Consider the following 27215-nt stretch of genomic DNA (forward strand, 5'->3'; position numbering starts at 1 on the left):
AGGTGGCTTTCGATCGACCCCCGTCCCGCGCGAAAGCGCGACCGCTCGCCTCGCGCTACAGACGAAGCTTATATGCGACGCGATGCGCAGCCGACTCGCCTCGCGTATGCGTACTAAGTCTTTTACAGAGAGACAGAAAGAGAGAGAGCGCGAGAGAGAAAAGTGGTGGAGGTGATATCGAGAACGAACACGTCTGAAGTTAGAGGGGAGGAAGGCAGATAGTGGATCACGTGGAGTGTCCAACTGCCGTGACAGCTCGGGAAGGAGTTAACGGCACGGTCTTTTTCGCGAATCTATAATTTACCGAACAGCATAAAAAAAACAAAAGAAAAAAAAACGTACGCTTAACGCGGCTGCTGGAGCTGCTAAACCTTTAATAGAACACTCACCTTATTATTTATAATTAATAAGTATTTTTTCTTTCTTTTTCTTCGCGCGCACTTCACGCTGTAAATTTTGCGCGCGATATCGCTATTGTTTTTTAATTTAATTTTGTCTGAATCGCGATCTATCTCGGCACGTGTACTATTAATTGTGTTTGAATAATATCTTCGTACAGCTTGAAATATTATCAGCCGATGTACGAAGCGAACTTAACGATCGATTGTATAATAATATTATATCATTACTTTTCATTTAGAGTAAATGATGTAATAAATTGTAAATTTAATTAACAGGGTTTATTATCCGTCTGTCGACGCGACAATTTTATTGATATCAATGCTCTCACGTGACTATTAAGGCCTTCTGATAATCAATTTTCATTTTCAAACTTAACATAAATTAATAATAATATATTAGCGTTAATTATGACAATTAATTGCCGCGGAGTAACCGGTAATTAATGTACTATGGTCTATTGAAAAATGATTAATTATTTAGACGTGCTATAATTTAATTGTTAAATTAAATTTTTGTAAACGATACTACTTATATTCCTTTGAAAATACCGATGGCTTTTAAAATGCAAAAAAAAAAAAATTTATAATCAAAGAAAGAGTAAAAAGAAAAGAAAAAAAAAATTGAATTTTATGCAACTGTTTAAACGAGTAGGATGCTGATTGAGATTACAGTGGCCTGGCAACAACAGCATTATCTAAATACAAGTTTATCAAGAAAGGCAGATTCCGCATGCAACGCTGCGCTTGCAACTTTTTTCTTTTTTTTTACGAGTGACTAAACCGGCGCTAACAGTAGCATTACAATACTCCTTGATACTTGTCTTAATTTCTTTTTAAAGAAAACTTAACGTTGCACGGATAACAGTAATGTTCTCCTTTGAAATTTATTAAATCGTGCTCGTACTTTTGTAGAATAAAAAATTTTATAGTCAAACAAAATTAACTAAGAAAAAAAATAGAAAAAAAAAATTATTAGTCGATATATAAAGTACATTTAAGTATTTCCAATAATATAATTACGTTTACAGGAATATAATTACATTTAAGTATTCGCGAAAGATTAAATACGTGCTAATGATAAGCTGGTACGCACTTAAAAGTAAGGCTTTCCTTATTTCTTTAGAAGAGTACGCTCTTAAAATTCTAGACCTTTTTTTTTTTCCTTTTATTTATAATTTTATTATTTTTACTATACATCTTGTACTCCCTTTACATTTTTTTTGTGTGACAAACGTAATCTAATCTAGAGTATCTCGTGAGTTTCCCTTTTGATTAATCTTTTCTATAAATTTTTTTCCTTCCTTTTCTTCTTCTTCTTTTTTTTTTTCCTTTTTTTTCCTCTGTTTAATTTACTCATATTCACAACTTATGAACAGTATTATGCATTATTCACAGTCGTTATACAAATTTTCGTTCGACACATTTTGTTGATATATATTTAACAACGGACGTAATCAACTTGTCTTAACACTCGAGAAGTCAAAGCAATCATTTTGACTCTGATCAAATTTTTAACTAGTAACCTTGATATCATTTGATGGAGTCTTGTACTCTTTTCCCTTCATTTTTCTCACCGTTGTGCTCTTAAATTTCGCACTTCTAGAAAAACCTCAATGCCGAAACGATACAAATTAATTAAAGTACGACTTAAAAAAAATTATATCAAAAAAACGTAATAGCAACGATATAAGTTATCTAAACCGATATGAAAGTACGTTTGCCGGCTAGTTTCGGGTTTGTAATTGTCCAAAGTAAAGTACCGAGCTGCGGGGAGATCAAACCCATTCTATCAATTGTACACACACGACCAGCCACCTTATTAACATCCTTGTAATTTTTAACAGTAACAGGAACTGCAACATTTAATGCCCAATCGTCAACCCTTTTAATATTCGGAGCTGGTTTCAGTAACAAACTAGAGCCAACATTTGTTTTTTTTTTTTTCTTTTTCCTTTTTCTTTTTTTTCTTCTTTTTCAGGAACAATATTTCGGTCATTGATTTTTTTTCATAGAAATTTACATCCAATACGAAAGAAGTGCTTGGATACGAAAACTACGGAGAACAAGTTGTTTAATGTATAATGTTTAAGAGAATCTTACACTTCTTAAATTTATAACGAATGCAGAATAAAGAGTTGATTTTTCCTTTCAGTACATATTTCATATGAAACTATACATTATTATTTGTCTTTTCATCGTTTGGCGGTGAATATTTTGCTAAGACTTTGTTAAAAGAATTTTCTTTTACATTTACATGTCAGATATTGTAATCTCGTCGCATCGTTCGCAAACCGAATTTGTCAAAAACTTTTAATATCTAATATCGAATAATTTCTATACGTATAACGCCTTGATTCTTAAACAATTTTCATTTTTTTTCCAAGCTACACACTCTTTCAATAAAACCATGTTTTTATTTCTCGTCGGCTTTGGGAGTGCAGTGCTCGAGTGACTAAAGAGCAAGTAATCGCAACGATACATTTAATTCAATTAAATAATAAGAAAGATAACGCATTACGAATCAATTAATATTGAAAAATCTATTGCAGTTTTATTTTCATCATACAGCCTCACCGGACATTTAATTACGGATTTTAATATTTAATTATGTTTCCTGATTTGCCCGTTATGTATAAAAATTTACAGTAATACAAATGCAAAGTGACAGCGATATTATTCCCACTACATTGCTTGTACGATTAGGAAAGACAATTTTCGTTGGCAACTTCAAATAATCAAAATCGTGATTTTTATTACATGAAATTTATTTGACTTAATAGTACTTTTCAATATTTATAATAACCGATATTATTTGATCTCAACGAATAACATCTCACCGTAATAACTATATTTGACAATTATTTAAAGAAAAAAAAAGAATTAAATAAAGAATTTTTACGTCTCTCAGAGAATGTCCGATTTGGCTTATCAACGCTACATAATAGCATTTCAGTCGTTTCCGTAATTTCCTTACAAATAGCACAATTTCTTTCTTCGCTTTTTTTTTTATTTTCCGAACTTTTTAGCTTTTCTTTATCTAGTTAATATATTTTCAAACTATCTTGTTCAATGCTATCTATCGTCTTTCATTTTTATGTTCTTCTTTTCTAATCGAAAAATTACTTTTGCGTATTACGACCGTTCCGTACAAGAAAATATATTATTCTGTGAGTGAGAGAATTTTCGTCTTCAAGATTCAATCGTAAAAGTACGTCCATGTACAAGGGATTCAAGCTGTTCTCGCATTCGCCGATGAAAAATCCAAATAATCATTTCGTATGCGCTAGCAAACTTGCCAGCGACCCTTCCACTCCATTTATATTCAGCTTTACCCTGCGTTGTTACTCTCTAAAAGTCTATTGCATCAACAATGTTAGAGCTGCGGTTAACTAATCCATTATGTTTTTTTTTTTTCTTTGATAAAACAAAATCTATGTTTGTACAATAGCTGTAACGATATATAAATGTATTTACAAACTTGTGTCGCAGATAACGTTATAGGCAGTGTTTAAAAAGAAAGAAAGAAAAAAAAGAAAAAAAAAAGAACAGCAAATTTGACAAAAATTTTTGGGCTGTGAAATATATTATACTTTTACAATTCGCTAAGTTTATTTCGAAATAAATCCACGCCGATAAAAATACGCTTATAGACAACGCGTTATTATTCTACTTTTAAATAATAATTCCATAACGTAGAGGACGTGGATGGCATAAAGGATTTAGTTAACCCCGCTTAACACATTAATCGCTGCAACCAGCCGCGTAAAAAAGCTTAACGTTGATTACGCTCAAATACATGGGCAATCGATAAAAGTCGTATAAAATCGTTTCAAATGCACGTGCAATCGCATGACTACTCGTGTATAAATAATATGAGAATCGCCGTCTAACTACAAGTATAAGATAAGAAACAAGTTATGAGCAGCAAATACGTATGTATAATTACGAAATCTATATTATATATAAAATACATATAATACATATTTCATAATTTTACATGAACACACATCACACGCACGCTCGCATACATACACCCGCGCACGTACGCTCGCATATAAATATATATGCAAGCAAAACGAACACACATAGGAGTGCAACGGCAGCTAGATGATCGAACACTTTTGGTATGTTGTTTCTTCATTAACTTTTCTACTTTTTCTTTTATCATTTTCTTTTCCTAACTGTTTTCTTGTTTTATTTCCTCTTCTTTTTTTTTTCTGCCTTTTGCATTCAATCTTTTTCGTGCGTACATTCACACACGAACGCTCACACATCGTACACACACGTACTGTATTATTTCATATATATTACACGCTTTTTTTTTCTTTTTTATATATCATTTCCGTTTATCGCGTATGTAAGAATTGAGAAAAATATATATACATAAAAACGTCGTGACGCAACGGCGATAGTAGAAGTAATAATTATACTTTAATAGCAATAGTAATAGTATAGACATTGTAGATAGAAGTTAAAGTATCGATTGCTAAATATAGTCAAATCCCGTATAATTTTCGCTTATTTTTTTTTTTTTTAGTTGGGTATAATATATCATTTTTTTTTTGTTTTTTTTTTTTTTTTTTTTTGGCGTTGTTTTAATAATTACTCGTCATTAGAGATTTTAAAGTATGGGGGGAAAAATTAGGAGCACTGCCGAGGTGGGAATCATAGCGATAAGTAATCAATAAGTGTCGCTGAAGAGAGAGATAAACTAAAAAATCTCTCGAAACGTGTCCTACGGTAAAAGAAACACAGACAAGATCTTGTGTTACGTATAACGCGATTTTTCAGTTATTTCTCGCTTTGCTTTTGCTCTTCTTTTTTTTGTACAATACTACTACATTATATTTTACATTTAGTTAGATCACTTTTCCATCACTATCATACATAAGAACTTGCAAAAGGTATATTCCAGATTTTCCGGACCGTAAACCACGGAGTGTCCTCGAGTAGAAAAATTTCGTCGCTGTCATATTTTTCGTCAACGTAGTTAACGTCGACGTTACCGTTATCGTCATTGTCATTGTCTACATCAATACTCGCGTTAGAATTGTCATCGTCGTCCCGATTGTAGAACGAGACGTTTAGAAAAATTACCGTAAAGTGAAAGCAATGGTGATTATTATTTTGCAGCGTCTTGTCCTTAGATTGATTCTCATTGGCGTATTGGTGATTACAATGACAGATAATGTGCTGGTGTTGACAGTAGTGATAGTAACAGTGAGAATGATGGAGATGATAGAGATGGTGATTTTGGTGATGACGATGATGGCAATATTTGCGGTGAGAATAGTGACGAGTGGTGGCAGGGTGGTCCATGGCAGGGGATCACTTATCGGAACTCGGACACTCCCCAGGCTGCTTCATTATCGTGTAATCCAGTCGGTATTGGGCTGAAATTAAAAGGATTTTGTGTTCTTTGTGATGACAATACGTGAAGAGATTGTGAGATTACAAGTGAATTCACTCGATTATGAAGGTAAGAATATTAGGAAGGCGCGTAGTTTACGCTCCCTCTCGATATTCTTACCTTCATGCATTCGATAATACTTAAGTGCTGGTCACGCTATACATATATGCGACAATTATAAAACAATAATCTATAAAAGAAAATTTTTTTAATATAAACATATTAAAAATTGTACGATAACGGTAAATATTCGTTCTAATTTGTATAAGATATTATGAATCAGTAATTTTTTTTCTTTTCTTTTCTTTAATATATATTTATAATAATTTTATGCAATATTTCCATCTAATTATTTCTCTCATTAACTTTTTACTTTTTTATATTAATGGATATCGAACATCTCCATTAAAATAAAAGTTTTATCAAGATTAAATTTATTTATAAGCTATAGTTTTGTTTCGTTTTTATTTTTATGCAATAAGTAAATCAGAAGCATCGTTTCTTCAAATAACGCAACAATCGATTGTATTAAGACGACGTACCTTTCTTTGTAATGTCCTCCATCGTCTGATCCTTGCAGTCTACCGCGAGATGACTATTACTGCCACAATTATAACAGGAGATTTTTGTCTGTGGTATCACAGCTGCTGCATACGTTACCACTGGTGTAGGTGGCATGTAGGACGCTTGTACCGGCGCCGCGGCAGCTGCGTTCGGCGGTGGTGGCGGAGTGCTACCGGACGCGGGATGACCCGTGTACGGATATATGATCTCGCCATTTGGTTGGTACGTTGGTTGGTAGGCTGGACGTGCTGACGGCCCGTGTAAGAAGTTAGAGTAGATACCGCTGCTAGGCCGTAACGCAGCTGGGAAATGGCCATGCGGTAGATACGTGAGCTGCGAGTGCGTCGGTGGCGCTGGGAAGGAAATGCAGTGCGATAGACTCGGCGGTCCACCGTTCCCATTACCAGCCCCGTTTAATATTCCTTGGCCTTTCTGTCGCATCATGCGCGTTTGCGAATTCTTCTTGGTAAGTTGCCTGCTCTCCGGTGGCACTGACGACTGCATTGAGGACTGCTGGGGTGCCGACACGACGTGCGGTGGTGCCGTCGCCGTGGAATGCACCGGCGCGGAACTCATATGGTCAGTAACGTTGTTATCACCGCCACCACTGCTACTAACCCATGGCGCAGCCGGAGGTGTTTCAGGAGGCGATCTACTACCGGTGCTATCGGAACTACTGCTTTGGGAACAGTGCCGGCTGCTCTCAGAATCAAGTCGCAATGCTTGCAATTGTCCAAGGCAATACACGTGCTGGGCGTTACATCTGACAGCACCACACACATCGTAATTAATTATTAAATGTCAAGTATTACATATCGTAAGTATTATATTTTTTAATTTAGAATAACTTATCTTAATTTATATCATTTTTAACATATAAAATTTTATTAATTAAAATAAAACAAGAGAATTCAGTTCTACGTTACCTTGAATATCGATTTTGCATTCCAGCCACTGGTACAGTAAGACAAGCATAACACGGTGAGTTTTGAGTTGTATACATTTGTGGTGGTGCAGGATACATTTGTATTTGCGCGGGATCTATCGACGGCATACCAGGATAACGCCGAACATTAGGCGTAGTCATGTGATTGTGATAATGATGCATTGCCGGATGCTGTTCCTGTAATGGCATCGATTTTCCGCTGGTATTGCTATTACTTGAATCACCCAAAACCTCCATACCCAATGCCTAATAAAAAGTAACAAATGATATAAAATTATTAAAACATTCAATGAAAAAAATTAATGTAAAATTTTCGAAGATTTACTAAGAAGTGTGTTCTAATAAGTTTTTTTTTTTTCTATAATCTTAAATATTATATTTCTACATACTAAATTATGAATCAAGGCAAAGAATTCTTAAAACTTTTATATATTATTGTCCCCAACATTTTATGCAAACTTTACCTCGTTTTCAATTGATTCGGGGAGTGAATGTGAAGTACACTGAGGACTGCTTACGTTATCTAACTTTTTATCGGTTGAAATTTGATTTAATCCATTGCTGGTTTGACCTTTGACTATATTCCTCAATTGTCCTACCGCACTCGGTGTCAAGCCGATGTCTCTTAAATCTTCGTCACTCATTCTTCTGATCTGTAATTCACATAAATAACATTTAAGTAATTTAGTTTCAAATTGTATGCATAAGCAATTTTTTTTTTATATACAAGAACACAGAGGCTGTATAAAAACGTGATTTTACTTACTTCGTCGCGAGAAAAGTTTTGCAGATTGCCTTTGAAGTTCGGTACCTCCTTACCCATAGTTTCACGAAGCGAGTCGCCAGAATTGGATGATCTAAGTCGCGGCGGTGGTGGAGGTTGCTTCAATTGAGTTGACGAGATCATAGTCGACGACGGAGCGTTTTCGACATTGTGCCGTGAAAAACTTGACGAACTCGCGTTAGACAGAGGAACGGACCGCGATGATGGGAGTAACGACGATTGACTAGGAAGACTTCGGCTTGCACCAGGAGTTGGTAAAGGTGGCAACGAATTATTGTTGCTGTTGCTTGTGATGCTTGAAACAGAACTACACGTCTGGCTGTTCGAGACGCTTGACGATGTAAGGCTGGTCGGGGTGGATTGGGCAGATTGCGAAGACGAGACGCGCGTGTTGGCATTAGTCCTGGCACGACCCATCGGCGAGTTACTGCGACTAGGAGATCGTGACTGAGATGGCGAGGATTGGCGGCTAACTAAAGGGGAAGGAGGATAAGTCAGCACGTCGCTGGTATACATCAACTGATTTCCCATCATAACTTGATTTGACCAAGGTGGCATATGGTTCATGGATGGAAAACCGAGATGAACATATTGCGTAGTACCGCCAGATCCCATATGCATTTGCTCAGGACCAGGCAAACATAATCCTGGTGGAGGTATCGTGAGACCGGACGGTACTCCAGTGACCATAGCGTTGTTCCTCATTCCTACTTCTCCTAAACATAATACATTAAAAATAATTTTGAATTAAGAAAATATACATAATCATATAAATAAATGGAACACGATTAACACTCGTATTAAATAACATTATTAAACGAATTAATTTACTAGATTATGCAATAATAATTATTTTTTAAATGTCTTTCTTTTTCTGTATCAATAAATACTAAAAAATGTAAGCATACCATATGATTGCATTGGCGGTGGCGGCATTAAGCAGCTGCCTGATGTCTCAGGTTCCATTAATCTTTCGTTTGTACTCATGCATGGTGTACATCCCTGTATAAATTTAAATGCATATTCCACATATATATACTGCACAATCAATTCATATCTACTTAAGAAACGTTAGAGCAAGAATTGGATAAGATTTACATCAAAAATAACTAACTGTTCTTATTTATTAAAAAAAAAAAATAAAATATTGTGCATTACTTGTGTTGGTTTGAAAGAAGAGTTCATCTTTGAGAGATTCAAACGAGCCTCCTCTTCCTGGAGCTTGAGAAATATGTTCCCGAACACGCTCTTCTGCTCATACGTAAACGCTGGATGATTCAGTGCCATCGTATACAGCAGTAACAACTCTTCCAAGGGCTGGTTGTCCGGTTTGAAGATGGTCCCGTTCAACAGATTGGTGATCTCCTGGTGATCGAGGTTCGACAGATTTTTGTACAGGATCACCGCACAGGCATAGTTGCACGAATGCAGCAGTGCCATGTAGAGAGCGAGTTTTCTTCGCGTGCGTTTGTCTGTCACGCTGGATGTTGTCAATTCAGCCAGATCTGATGGGCTGTTCGCATGGTGTTCCGTGTCACGTAGGTCATTGTAGTCCCGCTTACCGATATCCTCGATGCATGTGCCGAGGTATCGTACTTCAAACGGCAGGCACATATTTAACAATGTGCACATTACATCGATACGTTTATAACTGCACAGAAAAAAAAGGTAAATTAATATTTATAAGCACATCGAGCCACTCTGTCGTCATTGTAATATCATTTAAAATCTAATTAATCTTTTGTTCATTTCTAAATTATATTTCAAACAGAGATACCAGCCTCCTTCTACGATTTCACTTCTTATTCGATATTCTAATCAATATTTTGCATTAGAAATTACATTATAAGACGTTTCAAGATTATTGAACGCGAAACTTTAAAATAATAGAAGAGAAGAAAAAAAAAAAAAAAAAGGGAGTAATTTTCCATAATCGTCAGCACTCCTTCGTACAAGGGACACCCTCGAGTACGTTTTTTAATTTACCAATGTCCGACTCCGAGGAAGCAACCAAGGAACAAGTACAAATAGGCAGGAAGTGAACGTGACATATACAATAAAACGTATTTAAATTCCCCAACGTTATCGCGGACGTTGGCCGACACAATCCGTCGTGACGCGCGGAGCGTTTTCGCGCGGGGCACGTAATTTCGTCGCGAAACGGCGGAGCAGGCTCAGCCGAGGTCGGCGACGATCGGCTCGTCCGCGAGGAAGCGAACGAGATACACGGCGCGGCCTCGTCAGGGGGGGGAGCCCACCGTGCACGCGCCGCCCTCGAGCGACGACGCGCCGACGGTTACGCAAAATTACTCCTGAAATATCTCCAAGATGCCGCACGTCGTGACCGTCCGGTCGCGACGCCACCACGTTACCTGGACAGATTCCCAAACCATGATACCACGTTCTCCTTACACACCATTGCCAGACAACATTGATACCACTTGGGTAGGAGGAAAGTGCAGAGCAACGAAGCGGACAACCAGCGGGCGGCCTGCCTCTCTCTTTCCGTCTCTCTCTCTCTCTTTCTCTTCCTCGCGCTTTCGCTCCCTCTATCTGCCCGTCCTTCTTCTTCCTTTTCCTTCCCCGCCTCGTTCACTCCTTCTCTCTCGCTCTCGTGCTCGCCGTCGAGGGCACCGCGAGATCGGCCTGACAATCTTCCTCCAACAGAAGAGCCGTCTCACTGCCGCGGAACCCGGTCGGGGACGACAGCGCGGGGGACACACAGTGGCACAGCACCCGTAACGTGCCCGTCAAATGCCTACGACATTCACCGTGGCAGTCGGAGACGTCGAGTCGACCGACAGGAGGACGATCACCGTAATCGCGAACTCACCGACGAAAGAACGAGGAGACCGTGCGCGATCCGTGCGTTGGCGCGGGTTCGGCCAAGACGACGACGACGACGGAGGCCTCTCTCTCACGAGCGGGCAAGCAGGCGCATCAACGGGCGCGCGCGCTCCGGGTGGTGGCCCTTTAACTTCCCCGAATCTTTCCGCGAAACGAACACGTTCTGCGACACAGGGATTATACGCTCACCGCCGTTTGTCCGCACACTCTCGTCGCGATAACTCGCGAATTCACTCTTTCCTTCTTTCGTCCCTCTCTTCTCTCTCTATCTCCGTCTCTCTCGCTTTTACTCCGCTCTCCCCTTTGCGTCCCCGGTCGAGTTCCTCATTCGATGTGTCACTCACTCTCTCTCTCTCTCTCTTTCTCTCTTTTTTTTTTCCTCTTCTTTACTCCGTTTCTCCTTCTCAGGCGCGCACGAGATGCCGCTACGGATGCGTCGAACGGCCAGAGATCCGTTCACATGCTCGCGTTGGAAAAGGGGATCGAGTACGTTGGATATCAATGCGCGGCGAAGGCGACATTCTCATGTCGCGGAATTCGCGTGCATAAACGTCGTTTGTATGGTAATAGAATTATCACGGTATTAGATGGTAAATAATAGAAGTGGTAAAACAGGGAACTTACCCGTCGGCTAATGTGCGATTCAAATTTCGCGCTGTTTGACGAAAGATAGCGCTGGCAGCGGGGTGGAAGCGCCGTCCGCGGTCACTTCTTTACTCATTTTAAATTCCTGTTCGTCCTCCCTGTTACTTCTCGAGCATCTTCCGAGTTCTTGGCACCGAGGGAATCTCAAGACTGACGACTACGGATATTTTTAACTACCCACACGAAGGTAAGATTAAATTACTTTTATTCAATTGGGTAAACGAAAACTCAACATTATTTACTTGATCGTTAATATATCGTCGTTGAGAAATATAAATCACGGCGATTAATCATAACGCAAATTATAATGTATTTTCAAAATAATATTAATACGTATACAGGATCATAAATTACTGGGACGTTACGTTTTACGCAATTTAATTACGTAGACCTTAATTAGGTGCAAAAAATGGAAAGATTGAAGCTAATACCGCGGCGCCGATAAATCTAAAAACAACGGGCGTTAATTAGTGAAAATTAATTCGTTGGCTCGTACGTGGCGGAAAAAAGACAAAAAAAAAAAGAAAACTGCAGCGGAGTAGATAAAAAAAACTGCTTTATTGTGGCAGAGCACATGTATCATTATATACCAGCATATAATAGGAAGTCCATAATAATTTACAAATTACGATCCACTTAAATGTCGTTACACATGGCGGTGTGTGCAGGCAGGGGATTTGAGAACTGATTTCGATCACTCCCTCGCGTCTCATCTTGAATCATTGTCGACCACTTATTTCTCATTATCCTTGAAAACTTTTCAACGTCGATTATTAATCTCGATTATGAGTGGCGTTTTTTTTTTTTTTTAATATTTTTTCCGAAGGCCCTTGAAGAGCGCACGGTATAATACACGAAAACAAGAGATATGTAGTCACCTTTTTCACGGTTTCTTAATTTCTTCTCCCCCGCCCCTCCAATCGAAATCGTTAGTCGTAATTAGTCGAGGAACATTACGCAATTCTTGATTTGCATCTTACAATATTTTTTTTTTTTTTTAATCACCGCGAATAACAATTTTCGTACACGTCGAAGACACTGCAAGTCAACTGCAATCTGCCAAAAGAAGTTTGAACTTTTTCTTTCTTTTTTTTTTCTTCCCCCGTCTCGTCGTTTATTCCGGCGACAAAATCGTACGTCTCGTATCTCGAATATGCTTGTCGTTTCTTCAAAAGAAACCGCCGGCGTATCGCCCCTACTTATCGAATAAAGTCCATTCAACTAAATTCATTAGACCCGAAAAATTTCTGTCTACGACAAAAATTTGTTTTTAAATTCCATTCGTTATCGGGAAGATAACAGCCAATAAAGTCGCCGCAAATGGAATAATAGAAGCGTAAAATCTTACGAAACTTTGAAAGATACAATATCCGAATGTAACATCTAGATACTTACAAATCTTTTACTTCTCTCTTTTTTTTTTTTGTTTTTTTCTTTTTTTTTCTCTCTTTTCTTTTCGCGACTTAAGAACCGCACGAATCAGTAAATCGATTAAGACCACGACAAATTACTTCGATGCTTGTAATTGATTAATTAATTAGTTTGTCAAATTCGTAACTATGCACTTAAACTTTACTCTATAACAATAATAGCAAAATTGCGTGAATTTTTAAATCTTTTTTTTTTTGTTTTTTTTTTGTTTTTTTTTTCTTTCCTCCCTTTTTCCTTCTTTTTCGTTTTAAATTCCATATTCCCTTCGGTTACGTCGTAATGTAAATTTATAGCTATTACAAGTATTATTGTTATATCGTGTAAGGTAACATTAATAGCAGACTCTCGTTCCTCGTGCCCGTCACCTACTTAAATACAAAGTTAAAAATGCACGAGGTTCAAATCTTTTCTTCATAATCCACAAACATGTTTCTCCGCCGCGTGTACCGCGCGTGCACATTTGTCCGCAGGTGTGTGCGGAGCACGGTGGATTTGCGTCCGGCACGTGCCTGTACTGTCGTTTCTCTCATGGATTTTCCGGAAACCTGAATTAAAAGAACGCGCCAAAGGGATTAAAATATCGCAGGGCGTAACGTTTTCAATAAAACGCACGCGTACCCACCGAGCTCTGACAAAGCGAGAGTTAATAAATTACCTTCGAGTAGACTAGAATTATTTTACTTAATTCAACGATTATCAGTTATCCAATTATTTTCTCAATTTACTTTAATTAGAGCTTTACACGGAGGCGTTCTTTTAACTTCAGGTGTTCTAGACATTTGGAAGGCCGCTGATGTATCGTTTTGTTTTTTTTTTTTTTCTTTAAAAAAATTCTTTTTTAAATCAATTTCTAAGCTAAAGACTTTAGTCCGCTTAATAGAAACGACCGAGCAAGCGTTGTATCTACTTTAAACATTCTTGCATTTATCGAGAACGAAGAATTCTCTCGTTACCGCGTGTTGCGCTCGCAATTGGTCTTATTAGGATTATCCGAGACAGCAAATACATCGTAACACTGTCGTTATCCTCGAAATAAGAAACATTCGTCGTGCAAAAGACGCGCAAAATGCAAGAAGTTCTCAAACGCCGTGTCGTCTCATTGCGTTCCGATTAATTAGACTATAGCCTTAGAAAGAAAGAAAATTATCTTATATCGTCGAATTGTCGGGATATCAACTAAGCTAGCGTTGGTCATAAAATCGTTGATAGTTTTAGCATATTTAGGTACACACCTCACGCCGATACGCCGTATCGATGGGATTCGTTTAAGTAGCTGAACGACAAAACATCAAATGGGAAAGGCTTGGAAGTGAACGTAATCCTACGATTTTAACGAAGCGTATGTTTCACTCTATATATCGTACAACTCTCCTCATACGTAAGAAGTGTCACGCGTACTTCGATCTACTTTGACATCGTTCCACATCACCATTCGATCTTTCCTCACTAATGCACCGTACGTGAAGTCGTTAACAAAATGCAATTTATACTTATGTAAAAATTAATCTACAATTGCAAACGGTGAACAGGACGCAGTCCTGGCGAGGCATCGGCCGTTTAAATTTCGAGGCGGGCTTATCGTTGAATGGCGTGTCAAAAATTGTCAAATTAGATGCGAAGCAAAGTGTCCTAAGACTCACGCTCGTCTTCACTAACGTAGATTAACTTTACTTTCGGTTTAATTTATTTTTGCATATTAATTCCCAGAACTAAAAAGGGGACAGAAGGTGAATTAAACCAGGATCGAAGTTAATTTACATTGGTGAAAATAAGCATACGCACACACATATATATATATCATATATATATATGTATATATACAATTAATAAAAATTTTTTTCGTGACGAAATACGCGCCACATTTTCACAATTTACAATTATTATCGATAGAAACTTCATATTCAGTTTTATGGCCATTTATACTATAATGCGTGAAATTATATTTTGGCATCATCCTTATAATACGACGTATCAATCAAGACTAATCTTTTCACAAAAATAGGGAAATTGCATGTAGATGCACTATCCTATAAGTTTGTGAATTATTTCGCCATGTTACTTTGCATTATTATTAATTGTTCGTCGGCGTTCAAGAGAAATGCATTACAACAAAATTTTTTTTTTACTCAAAACAAAATTAGTTAATGTTTAAATATATTTTATTATCATTTTTATACTTTTTTTTTTCTTTTTTTTTATCAAAATAATACAAGTAATGGCAATTTAAACGTACGTCAGGAAATTATGGCACTGTGGTATATAATTACAGTGACGTTAGTCGGACCTTTGTTTCCGTTTCTTTTTTTTTTTTTTTTTTTTTTTTTTTTTTTTCCGAACGTTGCACTCACAAATATCATTTCATTCTGCATTTAATTAAAACAATGGAAACACATTTCATTCACGTTTGTTATTTTGCGAAACATTTAGACGATTAGCCGTCGAATAGGAAATATTTTTAACATCAAAATCATAGTTTTTTTTTAGACGTGAAATTTTCAATAAGAGATACTGGATTAAAATCACGTTACGGATTATGGAATATTACAAACAAAATTATGTTGCATCTATTCTTAAAGTTATAGTCTGCATCCTGATGATGTAATAGTTTCTTTTTTATCTACTTAATAATTTGAAGTCGAAAAGCAAATGAGAAATTATTCTTTTCTCTCAGCTAATTCTATAGCCTTGATATTATAAGCTCAATTATCTCTTTTTATAGTGTTACAATAAATACAAAATATTATATGAAAATGTATATAGTCTTTGTATTATCTTAAGACGCTATGATCGTTCACCTGAGAATTAAAAAAATTGTATATCCGATTATTCAAAATTTTATTTACGTTACGTGAAGACTAGTAAAGTTCGGTAAACTAGATAATGAACTACGAAGTTTAAGAATAAATAGGTAACGCTCGATCGTTTTAAACGTTTTAAGATATCTGCCATTTCGAAAAGACTCGTGAATGTTACTGTTATTAGCCAAATAAATTGAAATAATGCGTCAAATAGAATGCGAATGAAATAAACGTTACATCGACTATCGATTAATACAAGATGCATGGCTATTACGCGTTCACTTCGTTACTATCTTAATATCTTCGTCAAGTTTGTCTTTTTTTTTCTTTTTTTTTTATTTACTTTCCTTATTTCATAAAAATCTTGTACGATCTACGCGATCGCGTTACTTTTCTTGTTACTATCTATATTACAGATTTAATTCGCCGTAATTAATAGTAGTAATAAACGGGAGTTCTAGCAGTTCTTATCTTCTTTTTTTTTTTTATGGAGTAAGATATTTATAAGTGAAATGGCATAATCGATAAACGGTCGACAAGTACGGCTGTTTCATAATTACACACTTGTTTTCGCGCGAAGAAAAATGTATTTTTTTCTTCTTCTTTTTTTTTTTCTTTAAAATTTTACGTTAAAGATCAATACACACTTCAGCCTACTCACGGTCCGTTTACGGTTTGATCCTCTGATTGCTTACACGAAATATCCTTTTATTACTTAATTATAACAAATTTGATAATAGGAAACTGTACTGATAGAAACTATGATCGTGCGAGATCGAGCCAAAAACGGATCGCATTACGAGACTGCGAGGGTACCGACAGTGTGTATCGCTAAGTCAAACGGGTATATAACGCGTACATTACTTCGAAATTATGAAATTATGGGCAAGATCACGCGCCGCAGCCTTTTTCTTAGTATGGTTATTACATATGTACAATATTACAAATTATATTTGGTCGCAAAAACATTAATATCCTTTGAATTTGGTCACGTGAACATTAATATCTTTAAATTGTTGTAATTTAAAGATATTTGACTTTTAAAAAATTCTGACTATATACTGTAATGAAAACAAGCCGCGTTACGAGTGAGTATTACTTAAATAACGAAACGTTCTCACGAAAGAATTGCCGTACCGGTCAGCGTTTTTTTTTTTTCCTGTGTACAATATCATCCGATCGGATAAAGAAACGTTTTCTACGTATGGCTACTCGCATACGTGCAATCCAATATATGTCTTAAAAATATCCGAGTAGATTCTACTTCTCGATAAAAGGCAAGAGAATTGTTCCGCTCGTGTTCATCCTATAGTATGATAATGCATCTACCGAAAATACACGTACTTGTTTCGTGTTTCGATGGATTGACTCTTCGTAGGTAGACTATAAATGATCAAATTCGGGGGAGCGAATTCGCGTAAAACTTTTTTTTTCTTTTCTTTTTACCTCCGCGCACACACTTGTCAATCGTGTCGGCACCTATTTGTGTATTTCAGGAGACCTACGGCAACCTATTGAACTCTATACAAATCTATGCGGCCGTGGCCATCTCGATAATCTCGATTTGCACTTAAATAATAAATAGATGGAAAGTCGAAATTTCTGGATATATATATATATATATATATATATATATATATATATATATATATGTATATATTTATTTATATATATTTATATCACGTATTCGCGAACTCGCTTGATAATAATCGTGACGTATCTTACAAGTATGTATTATACACATTATATATCTCTATAAGATCGAAACGCCTCGTGTGTCGTATACCTAAAGTCGTAGTTTCCTTTCTTTCCATACTTTATATTATATACAAATTGCAAAATGTTTTCTTGACGAAAGAGCTGTGTTGATCTCTTTCTTTGGTGTGTACTTATATTTCTTTAATATTTTTCTCTCTCTCCCGAGAACGTGAATGTAAGATGTACATATATGATATTCGAATTTTTCTTCTTTTCTCACACGTTCTTACATCCTTGCATACAAACGGCGCACGCTCGCTCGCACTCATTCACAGTCTCGCTCGTCGGCATTCGCACTCCTTTGCATTCACTTCCTCGTAAATGTATTTTTCACGTGTTCTTGCGCGCGTACTTAACTCTTTTGGATGCTAGATACATAATTATCTCCGCACAGCCTTTTGTACATGCTATCTTTTCAAGATCGTCGTGTAATCGTAATTGCGACGTGATTCTGCGAATTTGTAGTTTTATCACGTCTTAAAAAAAATGATCAAGTGCGGGAATATCGGAAAGCGAACGTAAAAATTGTACCGCTGAATACGCTGAAATAGATGTTTGAAATATTACTCCGTCAGTTCCAAAGTAACGAAATTTTTCTTTCGTTTATTTCAATCCGCTCTAACTTATCAGCGTTATCAAGGGTTTTTTGAGACGCTCTACACTTGAGATTCTGAATGCGGTCAAATTTTTATTGAGAAACGAAAATCTCAAATCGACCAATAAAATTGTGAATGTAAAACGATATATGTAAATCTATATTAATTTTTACGATAGATATTATTGCAGTAAATATTTTTAGTTATATTTTTTTTTTCTAGGAGAAAAATATAACTTTGGCCACGAAAGATCAAAGATAACACATTGTTACATATTATGCACTAAAAGTAAACTTGTATCACTGCGGAATTATCACACATATAGAATCTCATCGCTTGTCATAACTTAATGACGCTTGACGCTGACGAACCACACAGCCATTTATCTCTTTAACATAAATTCTCGCTTTCTCACTCGTTGAATTTTTCATTCTTCACTCACAGGCGCATCGAAAATTCATTCCCGTCACGATCGGGATTGAACAATTTCAGCAATTCAATTTTTAACCGATCCCCAATCTCTCAACTATTTAGACAAATTTACTTTCGCTCGACGAAAGCGGAACGCGATAAAAGGGAGAGAGAGATTAAGAGAGATAGAAGGGAAAGAGAGAAAGAAGAGGAGAGAAAGAGAAAGTACGAGAAGAAGAGAACTCGGAGCGGTGGTGATAGCCGTCTCGACGACGACTGAAATTCGTTGAAGCCGCCGGCTGTCGGGCAGAGGCACAGGCTCCCCTCAGACGGACACCCGCCGCGGTTGCTCGTGGTAGTGATCCGGCTGGTCAAGGAGTATTACACTCCTTGCGGCAGAGCAACGTCAGATGCTGGCGCGGTGATGATATAGCGGCGTTAAAGGTAGCAACGGAGCGTGCGGCGCCGGCTGCCGATCGTCGCCCCATACGCTCGACGCCGACAGCTGTTGCATCGGCAGCAAATGCGAAATTTTGCCGGGCGAACGGCGCACCGTGAAGCGCGGTCTCCGCTGCTTTCTTTGGAATCCACTGCAGCGGCAGCTGCACACCGACGCCTCGTCGTCTAACGACATCGCGTTGCCGTGATTGCCAATTTGGCCGGACAATATCGAGCCGTTGGCCGTTATCACGTCACCCTCGAGACGCACCGCGCCTTGGGCCGCCTGCGGGAGTGCGAAGATGCTCGATTAGTGTTCTGTACGTGTCAGACGTTCATTGGAAAAATGGACAATTAAATGGTTCGTTCAATAATGCCGTTTTAATCTGTGGATGTCGAAAACTCGTTACTTCATTTGGTTCAGCGAGGTAAAACGTACGGAGAGTCTTGCGACGCTAATCATGCAATAAAATAAAATGAATAGACGTATATATTTTTTTGAGAAGTTGGAAACTCGTACCTGTAATGCTTCGGCTTCATCTCGTCTCTCATCCTCCGTGTTCATAGTCACGAATCTCAAAACCAGTAAATTAAGCGAGGCCGCAACGATCGCCAAGCCGAAGAGGATAAATATTAGGGCAAACATCACGTACTCGGGTTTTTTGTTGAGCGCGTTGTCTTTCTGCAACGCGACCATGTCGCCAAAACCGATTGTCGTCAAGGTGATGAAGCAATAATAAATAGAATCGAAGTAGGACCATCCCTCGTATCTGGAGAAGGCGGCGGCGCCGCCGGCGATCGTCAGGCACGACAACGTCGTTACTACGCAGATGAGATTCATCTCCGAGGCCTGCAATATACATTACGTGTTAATTTCTAAGTCAAATTGGCATTACATATTATTACATGCATGTAATAAACATTTAAAGTGCAAAACTTGGAATATAATTTAATTTTTAATAGAGAAGCGATCGAACATTATCATTAAAGAAGAAGAAAGTGAGTATAAAAATTAATTCATACGGTAATCTATGAACTTTCCCAAAATTCAATGCCATCTACTTTTACTCCGCACGAGTGTCTCTGCTTTAAATTAATTGAATGGATTTTACTCGAATTCTATCGACTCCACCTGGATTATTGCAGTAATGCTACTTGAATTTTGAGCAGGAACACACTTTCATGCTCGTTTAATTAACTTTTATAATTCCCTCTGAAGAGATTACGAATTTCAATGTCGCTCGAGAAATAGAACGTGATGAAATCCGGCCCGGATGCGCATGCGAGATGAAAAACAAGCCAACGTAGCACGTGGATTGGCTAAGCTTATCGTTACCTGGACGTCCCTACAATTTAGAAGCGTCTTTACGCTTCGTATTACGACAGACGAGAACTTATTCAAGCGTTCTCCTATACTCTGGAACATTACGAGCCCTAGTGGGATACCGATGATCGCGTAGAACATCGTGAACAATTTGCCGTATACGGTGTTCGGCGTCGAGTGTCCGTAACCTGAAATATAAATGAAATGCGGAACAAACTTTAACGGCCCCTTTCCAGCTTTTCGCGAACAATCGGCAGAAATACAACGGCCGGCTTCACAAATGTAAGCGCGACATTTCGCGCGAGAACTGGGGAAACATAGCGCACAGTGTGGAGCCCCCCGCGTATCCTCTGTCCCGATGGAAAACAGCTAAATCGATTAAAACGCATTGACTGGCAAATATATCTGACAATCCGTCCGCGCGTTGGTTCAACAATCACTCTCGATTTCAAAATCGCGATCGTTTGCCTATGAATTTTCGCAAAAATCACTTTACGCGACGAATAAAAAAAAAAGAAAGATAAAAATTAACGTACGTCTGAAATAATAGCAGAAAGGTTTCGAACGCAAAGAAACATTTTGTTTTTGCTATTATGCAAAAGAATAAAAAAAAAAGAGAAAAAAAAGGTAGTCTTTTTAACAAAGTTTAAAAGGGATCTGAATTGCAAATCAAACTTGTTATTTTTTTTTTCTTTTTTTAAATTAACGCATTTGGGTATTGGCCAAACGGGTTATCGTGAAAGTTTTCAATGCAAATGGATAGTAACGTAACGGCAGTTACGAGTAATAAACTCAATTTGAACGGCCAGATGATAATCGGAGCGACGGAGTAACTCTGCGGCATGTACCTATCGTGGTGAGGACCGTTGTGGCGTAATAAAACGCGCCGGTAAATTTCCACTGCTGGCCAGCTTTGTGAGGTTCTGTCTTCAGCACCACTGTTTCCATGATCTTGAAGTCCTCCTCGCTTATATTGTATTTTTCTATGATCATTTTCTCAGCGTCTGCAAGAAAAACGAGCGTGTTAATTAAATTGTCGACGTTAAAATTCGAGGATGTCAAGAATAAGCCAAAGCTTCGTACAAATATCATCATACGTGTCTTGAATTTTGGATAATAACTTGCGTGCGAAAATAACATAAAATTTCTCACAATTTAAAAAAAAATTTTGGTGATTTTAATTGTACAAAAAAATGTTTTGAGAAAAATAGAAGGAGAGAATCAAGTTCCTGAGTTTCGACATATTGAGATAATGTTTCTCTGCATAACGTACACCCCGATGTCTCGTACAAATACCGCCGTCGCCGCACACACGATTGCACACTAATGCCTCTCTCATTCTTACATAGCGCACATTGTTCGGTATATAGCTAAGTAATCTGCGCAAATGGCAGTAAAGGGGCTTAAGGAAACCTCAGACTACACAGATGCCTAAAACCGTCGTAGAAACGTCTATAAGAGACATTTCACGTCTCCGATGATCTTACCAAGTTCTCGTACGGCGCTTACTTTTCACTTAGTTCCATCCGCGTTCAAAGAAATTCCGTGGAAGTCCAATTGAGAAAAATTAAATAATTGTTATATACACAAATTATATTTTACAAAATCCAAGTACAACACGGTTTAATATCCCTAAAAAATTCTGCACTAACAACACACTTTTCTTTTCCTTAAAAGAAAAGCGAAGAAGCAGACTCTGAGTTTAAAATAAAAAAAATAAAATAAAATAAAATAAAATAAAATATTTAACATACAATTAATTGGAAAGGAACATTCCGCGTTTACCTCGAAGCTACACGGAGCATAAACGGTTCGATTACTCACCATCTAACGCTTCTTTGCGTGATTTCTCCGTCTCGGACTCGAGCACGTCGAAGATTGCAGCACCGACGAGGAGATAGGTAAGCGTAAAGACGATTAATGATATAGTCCGGACGTTTTGCTTCTTCATTCTCTAGTGAGCCACATGCTCACTAGCAGGGCCCCGGCCCTAATTACTTGCATCGCTCAGTGAGATACGATTTGGGTTGCCGGGCCTATGACGAACCCATTTCCTCTTCTTCTTCCAAAGGTAACACCTGACGGGGCTCCTCTCTTCTTTATTGAAACGCTAGACTTGAGAAGGCGCGATTCCTCGTCTTCGTAATATCTGCTTTCCTGCTGCGGCAATCTCGCAATCGTCTCCGTTAATCCGAATCCGCCGCACCTCCTTTGCCCTATCAAAGCTGAAAGAAAGCGTCTAGTAAGAAACGTGCGTCGCACAGACGGGCGAATTTATCGTGCGATTGAAATCAGACCGACGGCAAATATCTTTGTATAAAATATAACGCGGGAGACCGTGGCGTATGCCGTAATTGGAGCACCGAATCGATCTCGCAACCAAAAGCGAGAGCCAATGATACGGATGAAATTTACGAATCTGATCCGACGGTGCCTCGCGTTATTTTTAAAGATGTGGGTCACTTAAGAATGAGCCGCGAAGATTGAAATCGATTTCATTCAACGCTTTTTAGTACTCTTTCCCCGAGTGTTCGGTTCTTTCATACAGAATCGCTTTCCTATAACTTGAAATTCAGATGCGGGGAGGTGTAATCGTTCTTGAGCGAGGAAAGGAAGGAGATGACTGGTTTTAGAATTTTTTTTGGGGGGGGGTTTTTTATTGGCAAGAATCTTCCACGATGAGAATCGGGACCGAGGTTAAAATATGCCGATGTAGAGATCTGTAAGTTTAGCTCACCTGCAACCTGTTCCGCCGAGTTCTTCTTTAGGTATGACGAAGAGTTGAGCAAAATGATATGGCAGTGCTTTCGTTGCTCCCAGCTACAACGTACCCTCCATACCTCAGCTTAGCATCCCCCGCTGGTTTCCAAAAGTAATTATGAAAAGAAAAGAGAACAATAAATTCTGATGAGTGATGCGACACATTTAAAAGAGAAATTAATTCACGATAATGCATTCAAGAAACGATGTCTGGTAGATTCGATTTAATTTCCAACTGGGATCTCTTTAAAAATTTCTTTAAAAAAAAAATACGCGAAGAGTACGCAACTGCATTATTTATTGTAACGCAGCAAGTTTAATTTTCGTAATTTTTGCTAATAAAATAACTTTTTTTTGTTTCAGATTAAAATCCAGAGGAAGACTTTCGTCAGAGGAGCACCAGCTTGACATTCTCGTTGGAGCGGTAAGTTTGCAATTTAATATTAAGCATAAAAATTTTTTTATAACGCGTTAAATCGTGTAGAGGTGAGAAAGAAAGAGAGAGAGCGACGTACAGGTAGCCGGGGGGAGGGAGGAGGAAGGGGAAGGGTGAGCGGCGTACGTGCCGCGCGAGCTGAGTTCCCCCACTACCCCCACTCTCGCTCTGTCCTTCTCCAGCGGTCGAGTAATACGTACGTACGCAGCACGTGCTCCGTACGCATTAAAGATCTAGGCGCAATCGACGGGCCAGGGGCATATAATCAGGCGTGAATCATCTTCCTGAACTAATCAAGCGTACGGGCGACTACATCTTTTCGATGCAAAGTAAGTTAAAACCACGTGCACGCGTATATTAGACTCGTGTCTCTTTGCCGATACCGGAAGCATCAGCGAGTACATCGGGCTCGAGGGACGAGGGTTTTAATCGGCGGGTCCACGATAGATTTGGTGAATATTCATTCGTGGCGTAGAAATGCGGAGTCTAAAAAATCAGTTCATGATCGTATTTTAATAGTTGCGTAGTGAACGAAAGTAGAGGTCACGCGCTCGGCGTATATGTCTCACAAGGTGATCACGTGCAACGTAGGAATTAAATATATTTTCTTTTTGTTACAGGTCGACGTAGCTGCGTCCATCATCGTCATCGAGAGTACCGTCACCGCCGGTAATAATAATTTTACGAACTGCAGCCGGTTCGTCGGTCGCTTCGCGAATTTCGCTAAGTATTCGGGCGTAGTTTCTTGGCTTGATTGTAAACGCGAGTGTTGGACAGGAACGCCCGACAGTGTTAATTAATTTTCGCGAGTAAAATCACGGTCGGGGTGCTCGCGAGTGTCCAGTGCGCGGAAGGAGGACTCGTCACGTCCCATCTGAGAGGAGGAGCAGGCCTCGGATAGGCATCCTGCATCGGTGGAGCAACTTATAGGTAAGAATCAATTTTGTAAAATAAAATCTTTATTAAAAAAAAAAAAAAAACTTTTACCTTTTTTTTTTTTTTTTTAAATTAATTTTATTAACTAATATACTGGTGTGTCTACATTAATATTTTCCATTTTATGTTACAGTCACCGGCAGAACTCTTCAACTCCGCTGAAGTTCATGCAGTTCGGTGAGTCATATAATTTTTTATATTTTCTTTTTTTCATAGTTCGTAATCGTCTCTTAAAAAATAGCGCGCGCATAGTTTTTTCTAGTTAAACATATAATACCCCGTGCGTTAAAAACATGCGTGTCTAAGATCAGACAGCCGTGTATTACAGCAAAACAATTTTACGCGGGCGGGCAAGAGCGATGTTTTCATCAAAGATTACAACCTGCGGTAATTTGGGTGGATTGAAATGCGTGTTTATTCATGAAACTGGAAGCGCGGATCAGTGAAATGTACATTTTACCCACATTTCGAACATTCAAAATTAAACTCATTGGAATCGTGTCCATTTCAGAGTCGTTGATTTCTACTAATATCCTCCGCATAGTGCTATTCTGGATTATCACGATAAACCTTTCACCTATACGTACCGCGTGCTTCGGCAAAGTTTTTCCCTTATGGATATAATGCTCAAAAATGAAAAGGGAATAAAAACGAGTTATTCCGCTACATTAAACATGTAGGGTATTACCAAGTCGTATTTTTATGGAAGCTTTTATGTGTACGGCCGCAATAAGCACTTATTGGAATATGAAATTTTCATCGGACTTTAAATAACGAACTTAATCGACGGTATAATAAAATTGTATCTTAGATTTAAATCCAGCCCGGCGTTATAGCGAATATCCGGCAGGTACAATTTCAGCGATAATAAACCGTCGGAAAAAAGGCGGCGTGCACATATAAATAACTCAAAATGAGGCATGTAAATGGTCGGGCATTTCGCGTTCATCTGCGTGTGTATGCGAAAAGAGAAATATGAAAGGAAAGGAAAATTTCGCGAGCGGATATCTAATAAAGAAATTTAAGATTGCTCATCCATCCAATTTGAGAGGAGTTCTAATAATTTCAAGCAGCGAATCTAGCAACGTCGAGTTAAATCAAATCCTCTCACAAATTCCCTTCCTCTCGTTTTTTTATTTTTTCTCTATTTTTTTTTTTAACTTCTCATGATTTAAATTAACGCTTGCGCGATAGTCGGTTTGAAATTGCCGACCTGTATTTTATTGAATGTATGATAAATTGCCTCAAAAACTTCCATCCGCTATACGTAGACGTTGTGGGGCAAAAAGAAAGAAAGAGGCAGAGGAGAAAGCCGTCTCTTTGCACGCTTAACTCGTGAAAGAAGAGATCGTAGAAATCCCTTCGTGAAGCAACGTGATCGCGATTAGAATCGCGGCGATTCTTTTCACGGGACGGAGGGTCTACTGAATGCACTCGAACCCCCGATATTCGCGACATTAGCCCTGAATTAATGATCGATTAACAAATCTGACGCTCAGAAGTTTATATCTAATCCACGCATCACCGTGTAATAGAATTTTTTTTTAGTTCTCTAGTTGATACCGAGCAAACGACAAGTTAGATTGATTGCGTAAGTCATTTCTCGTAAAAAAAGAAAAAAAAAAGAAACAAGCTAAATATTAATTCATCGTTATTAATTGCTTCTATACAATATTATTTTCTGTACAAATAATTTTAAACGAGTTTGAGTATTTTTATTAGCTCTCTCTCTCTCTCTCTCTGATTTTTTTTTATACACATGAGAAGAAAACAATATAACACGCGCCCCAAAATTTTTCAATTATTTTAACACGTACCGAAATATTGAACTATAGTAGTAGTAATTCTTAGTCAAAGATAAATTTCTCGGATAGTGTGCAAAGTGTCCCTTCTAGAACGTCGTGATGGATACTTTAAAGGGCGCAGAAAAATGATTGACGATCCCGTGCCCGCGCGATTTCGGTTACATACACGTATACCCATACAATATAAAGAAAACAAGGCCACACACGCTCCCTTTTTCTTCCGCTTCTTCTTTTCGTAAGAAGAATATCTTACGTCCGTTGACCGACCGAAAGGATGAAGGGCCCCGTCACGTTACGGGAAGACGCGTCGCAATTCCGTGTCATCCAGTTATTATCTCGCGATAGGATCTTCATTGTTATACCCTTGGACGGGTCACGAGTTTAATAACACCAGTTAACTACCGCGCCGTTCGCGGTGCTCCCTAATATCGATTATTATACGCACGTTTCTCTAAAGGGTTGTTGCGATAACGGCTTATTTGCTCCGCTGAACCAAGGGAAACAATAAGCCGCGGCAGACGAGTAAAGAACGATTAATTACGGTTATAGTTTCTGGGAAAAGTCTTTGTCTTCGGGGAAAGAAGCCGGGTGACGTATCTCCGGCCGACTTTTTTTTTTTTCTCAGGCGACGAAGAATTTTCCCTGAAGTCTTCCGAACGGCAAATTAATTTCTCCATTACGAATTTGTTTAATGTGAAAGATAAAATGCAGAAAAAAAAAAAAAAATTATCCTTCCGTCACGCGATAAGAAATAGGTGGGCGATTGCAGGCGCGTTATTTAATTAATTTGATAGGTAATTATTTTTTTTTATACACGTAATAATATGTATCTATATCCCATCGATTTAATATATTAATAAATATGGATATTCCAAAGCGGCGGAGTGAATTAAAATATCGTTGTAGTCTCGAGGTTAATTTAGTC

The 27215-nt window shown here is 38.2% G+C and overlaps 2 protein-coding genes across 4 annotated transcripts in view; both read right to left on the reverse strand.

The window, feature by feature from the left end:
- Window positions 1–1322: 1322 nt before the first annotated feature.
- On the reverse strand, window positions 1323–11242 carry LOC139102368 (uncharacterized). 2 transcript variants are annotated; one of them, XM_070656244.1, is made up of 8 exons: window positions 10478–11242; window positions 9264–9756; window positions 9014–9107; window positions 8088–8821; window positions 7840–7974; window positions 7302–7567; window positions 6354–7138; window positions 1323–5794 (listed from the first exon to the last, which is right to left on the reverse strand). In XM_070656244.1, exons 1-8 carry the CDS (start codon window positions 10522–10524, stop codon window positions 5730–5732), a joined length of 2619 nt encoding a protein of 872 aa, XP_070512345.1. In that variant the 5' UTR covers window positions 10525–11242; the 3' UTR covers window positions 1323–5729. The 2 variants fall into 2 exon arrangements, with proteins under 2 accessions (XP_070512345.1, XP_070512344.1); XM_070656243.1 differs by having other exon boundaries at window positions 7786–7974; window positions 10478–11240.
- A 1291-nt stretch (window positions 11243–12533) lies between these two features.
- Window positions 12534–27215, reverse strand: part of Task6 (TWIK-related acid-sensitive K[+] channel 6) — a 69133-nt gene continuing 54451 nt past the window's right edge. For both annotated transcript variants that reach the window (XM_070655949.1, XM_070655948.1), the window contains 6 exons: window positions 23091–23212; window positions 22178–22578; window positions 21202–21357; window positions 20366–20541; window positions 19550–19879; window positions 12534–19315 (listed from right to left, as the gene is read on the reverse strand). In XM_070655949.1, the coding sequence (XP_070512050.1) occupies window positions 18998–19315; window positions 19550–19879; window positions 20366–20541; window positions 21202–21357; window positions 22178–22304 (1107 nt within the window). In that variant the 5' untranslated portion in view covers window positions 22305–22578; window positions 23091–23212 and the 3' untranslated portion in view covers window positions 12534–18997. The remainder of the gene's footprint in view (window positions 19316–19549; window positions 19880–20365; window positions 20542–21201; window positions 21358–22177; window positions 22579–23090; window positions 23213–27215) is intronic.

This window comes from Cardiocondyla obscurior, linkage group LG04, assembly GCF_019399895.1.
Source record: "Cardiocondyla obscurior isolate alpha-2009 linkage group LG04, Cobs3.1, whole genome shotgun sequence".
NCBI classification, from domain to species: domain Eukaryota; kingdom Metazoa; phylum Arthropoda; class Insecta; order Hymenoptera; family Formicidae; genus Cardiocondyla; species Cardiocondyla obscurior.

Bases quoted from the DNA above. Each gene is read 5' to 3' on its own strand.
- LOC139102368 (XM_070656243.1), bottom strand. From the start codon at position 10,524: ATGGTGTGTAAGGAGAACGTGGTATCATGGTTTGGGAATCTGTCCAG. The intron at 7,568-7,785 runs GTAAAGTTTGCA...ACTTTTTATTAG, and splicing joins CCGAATCAATTGAAAACGAG to GCATTGGGTATGGAGGTTTT. The intron at 7,139-7,301 runs GTAACGTAGAAC...TGGTGCTGTCAG, and splicing joins ATGCAAAATCGATATTCAAG to ATGTAACGCCCAGCACGTGT.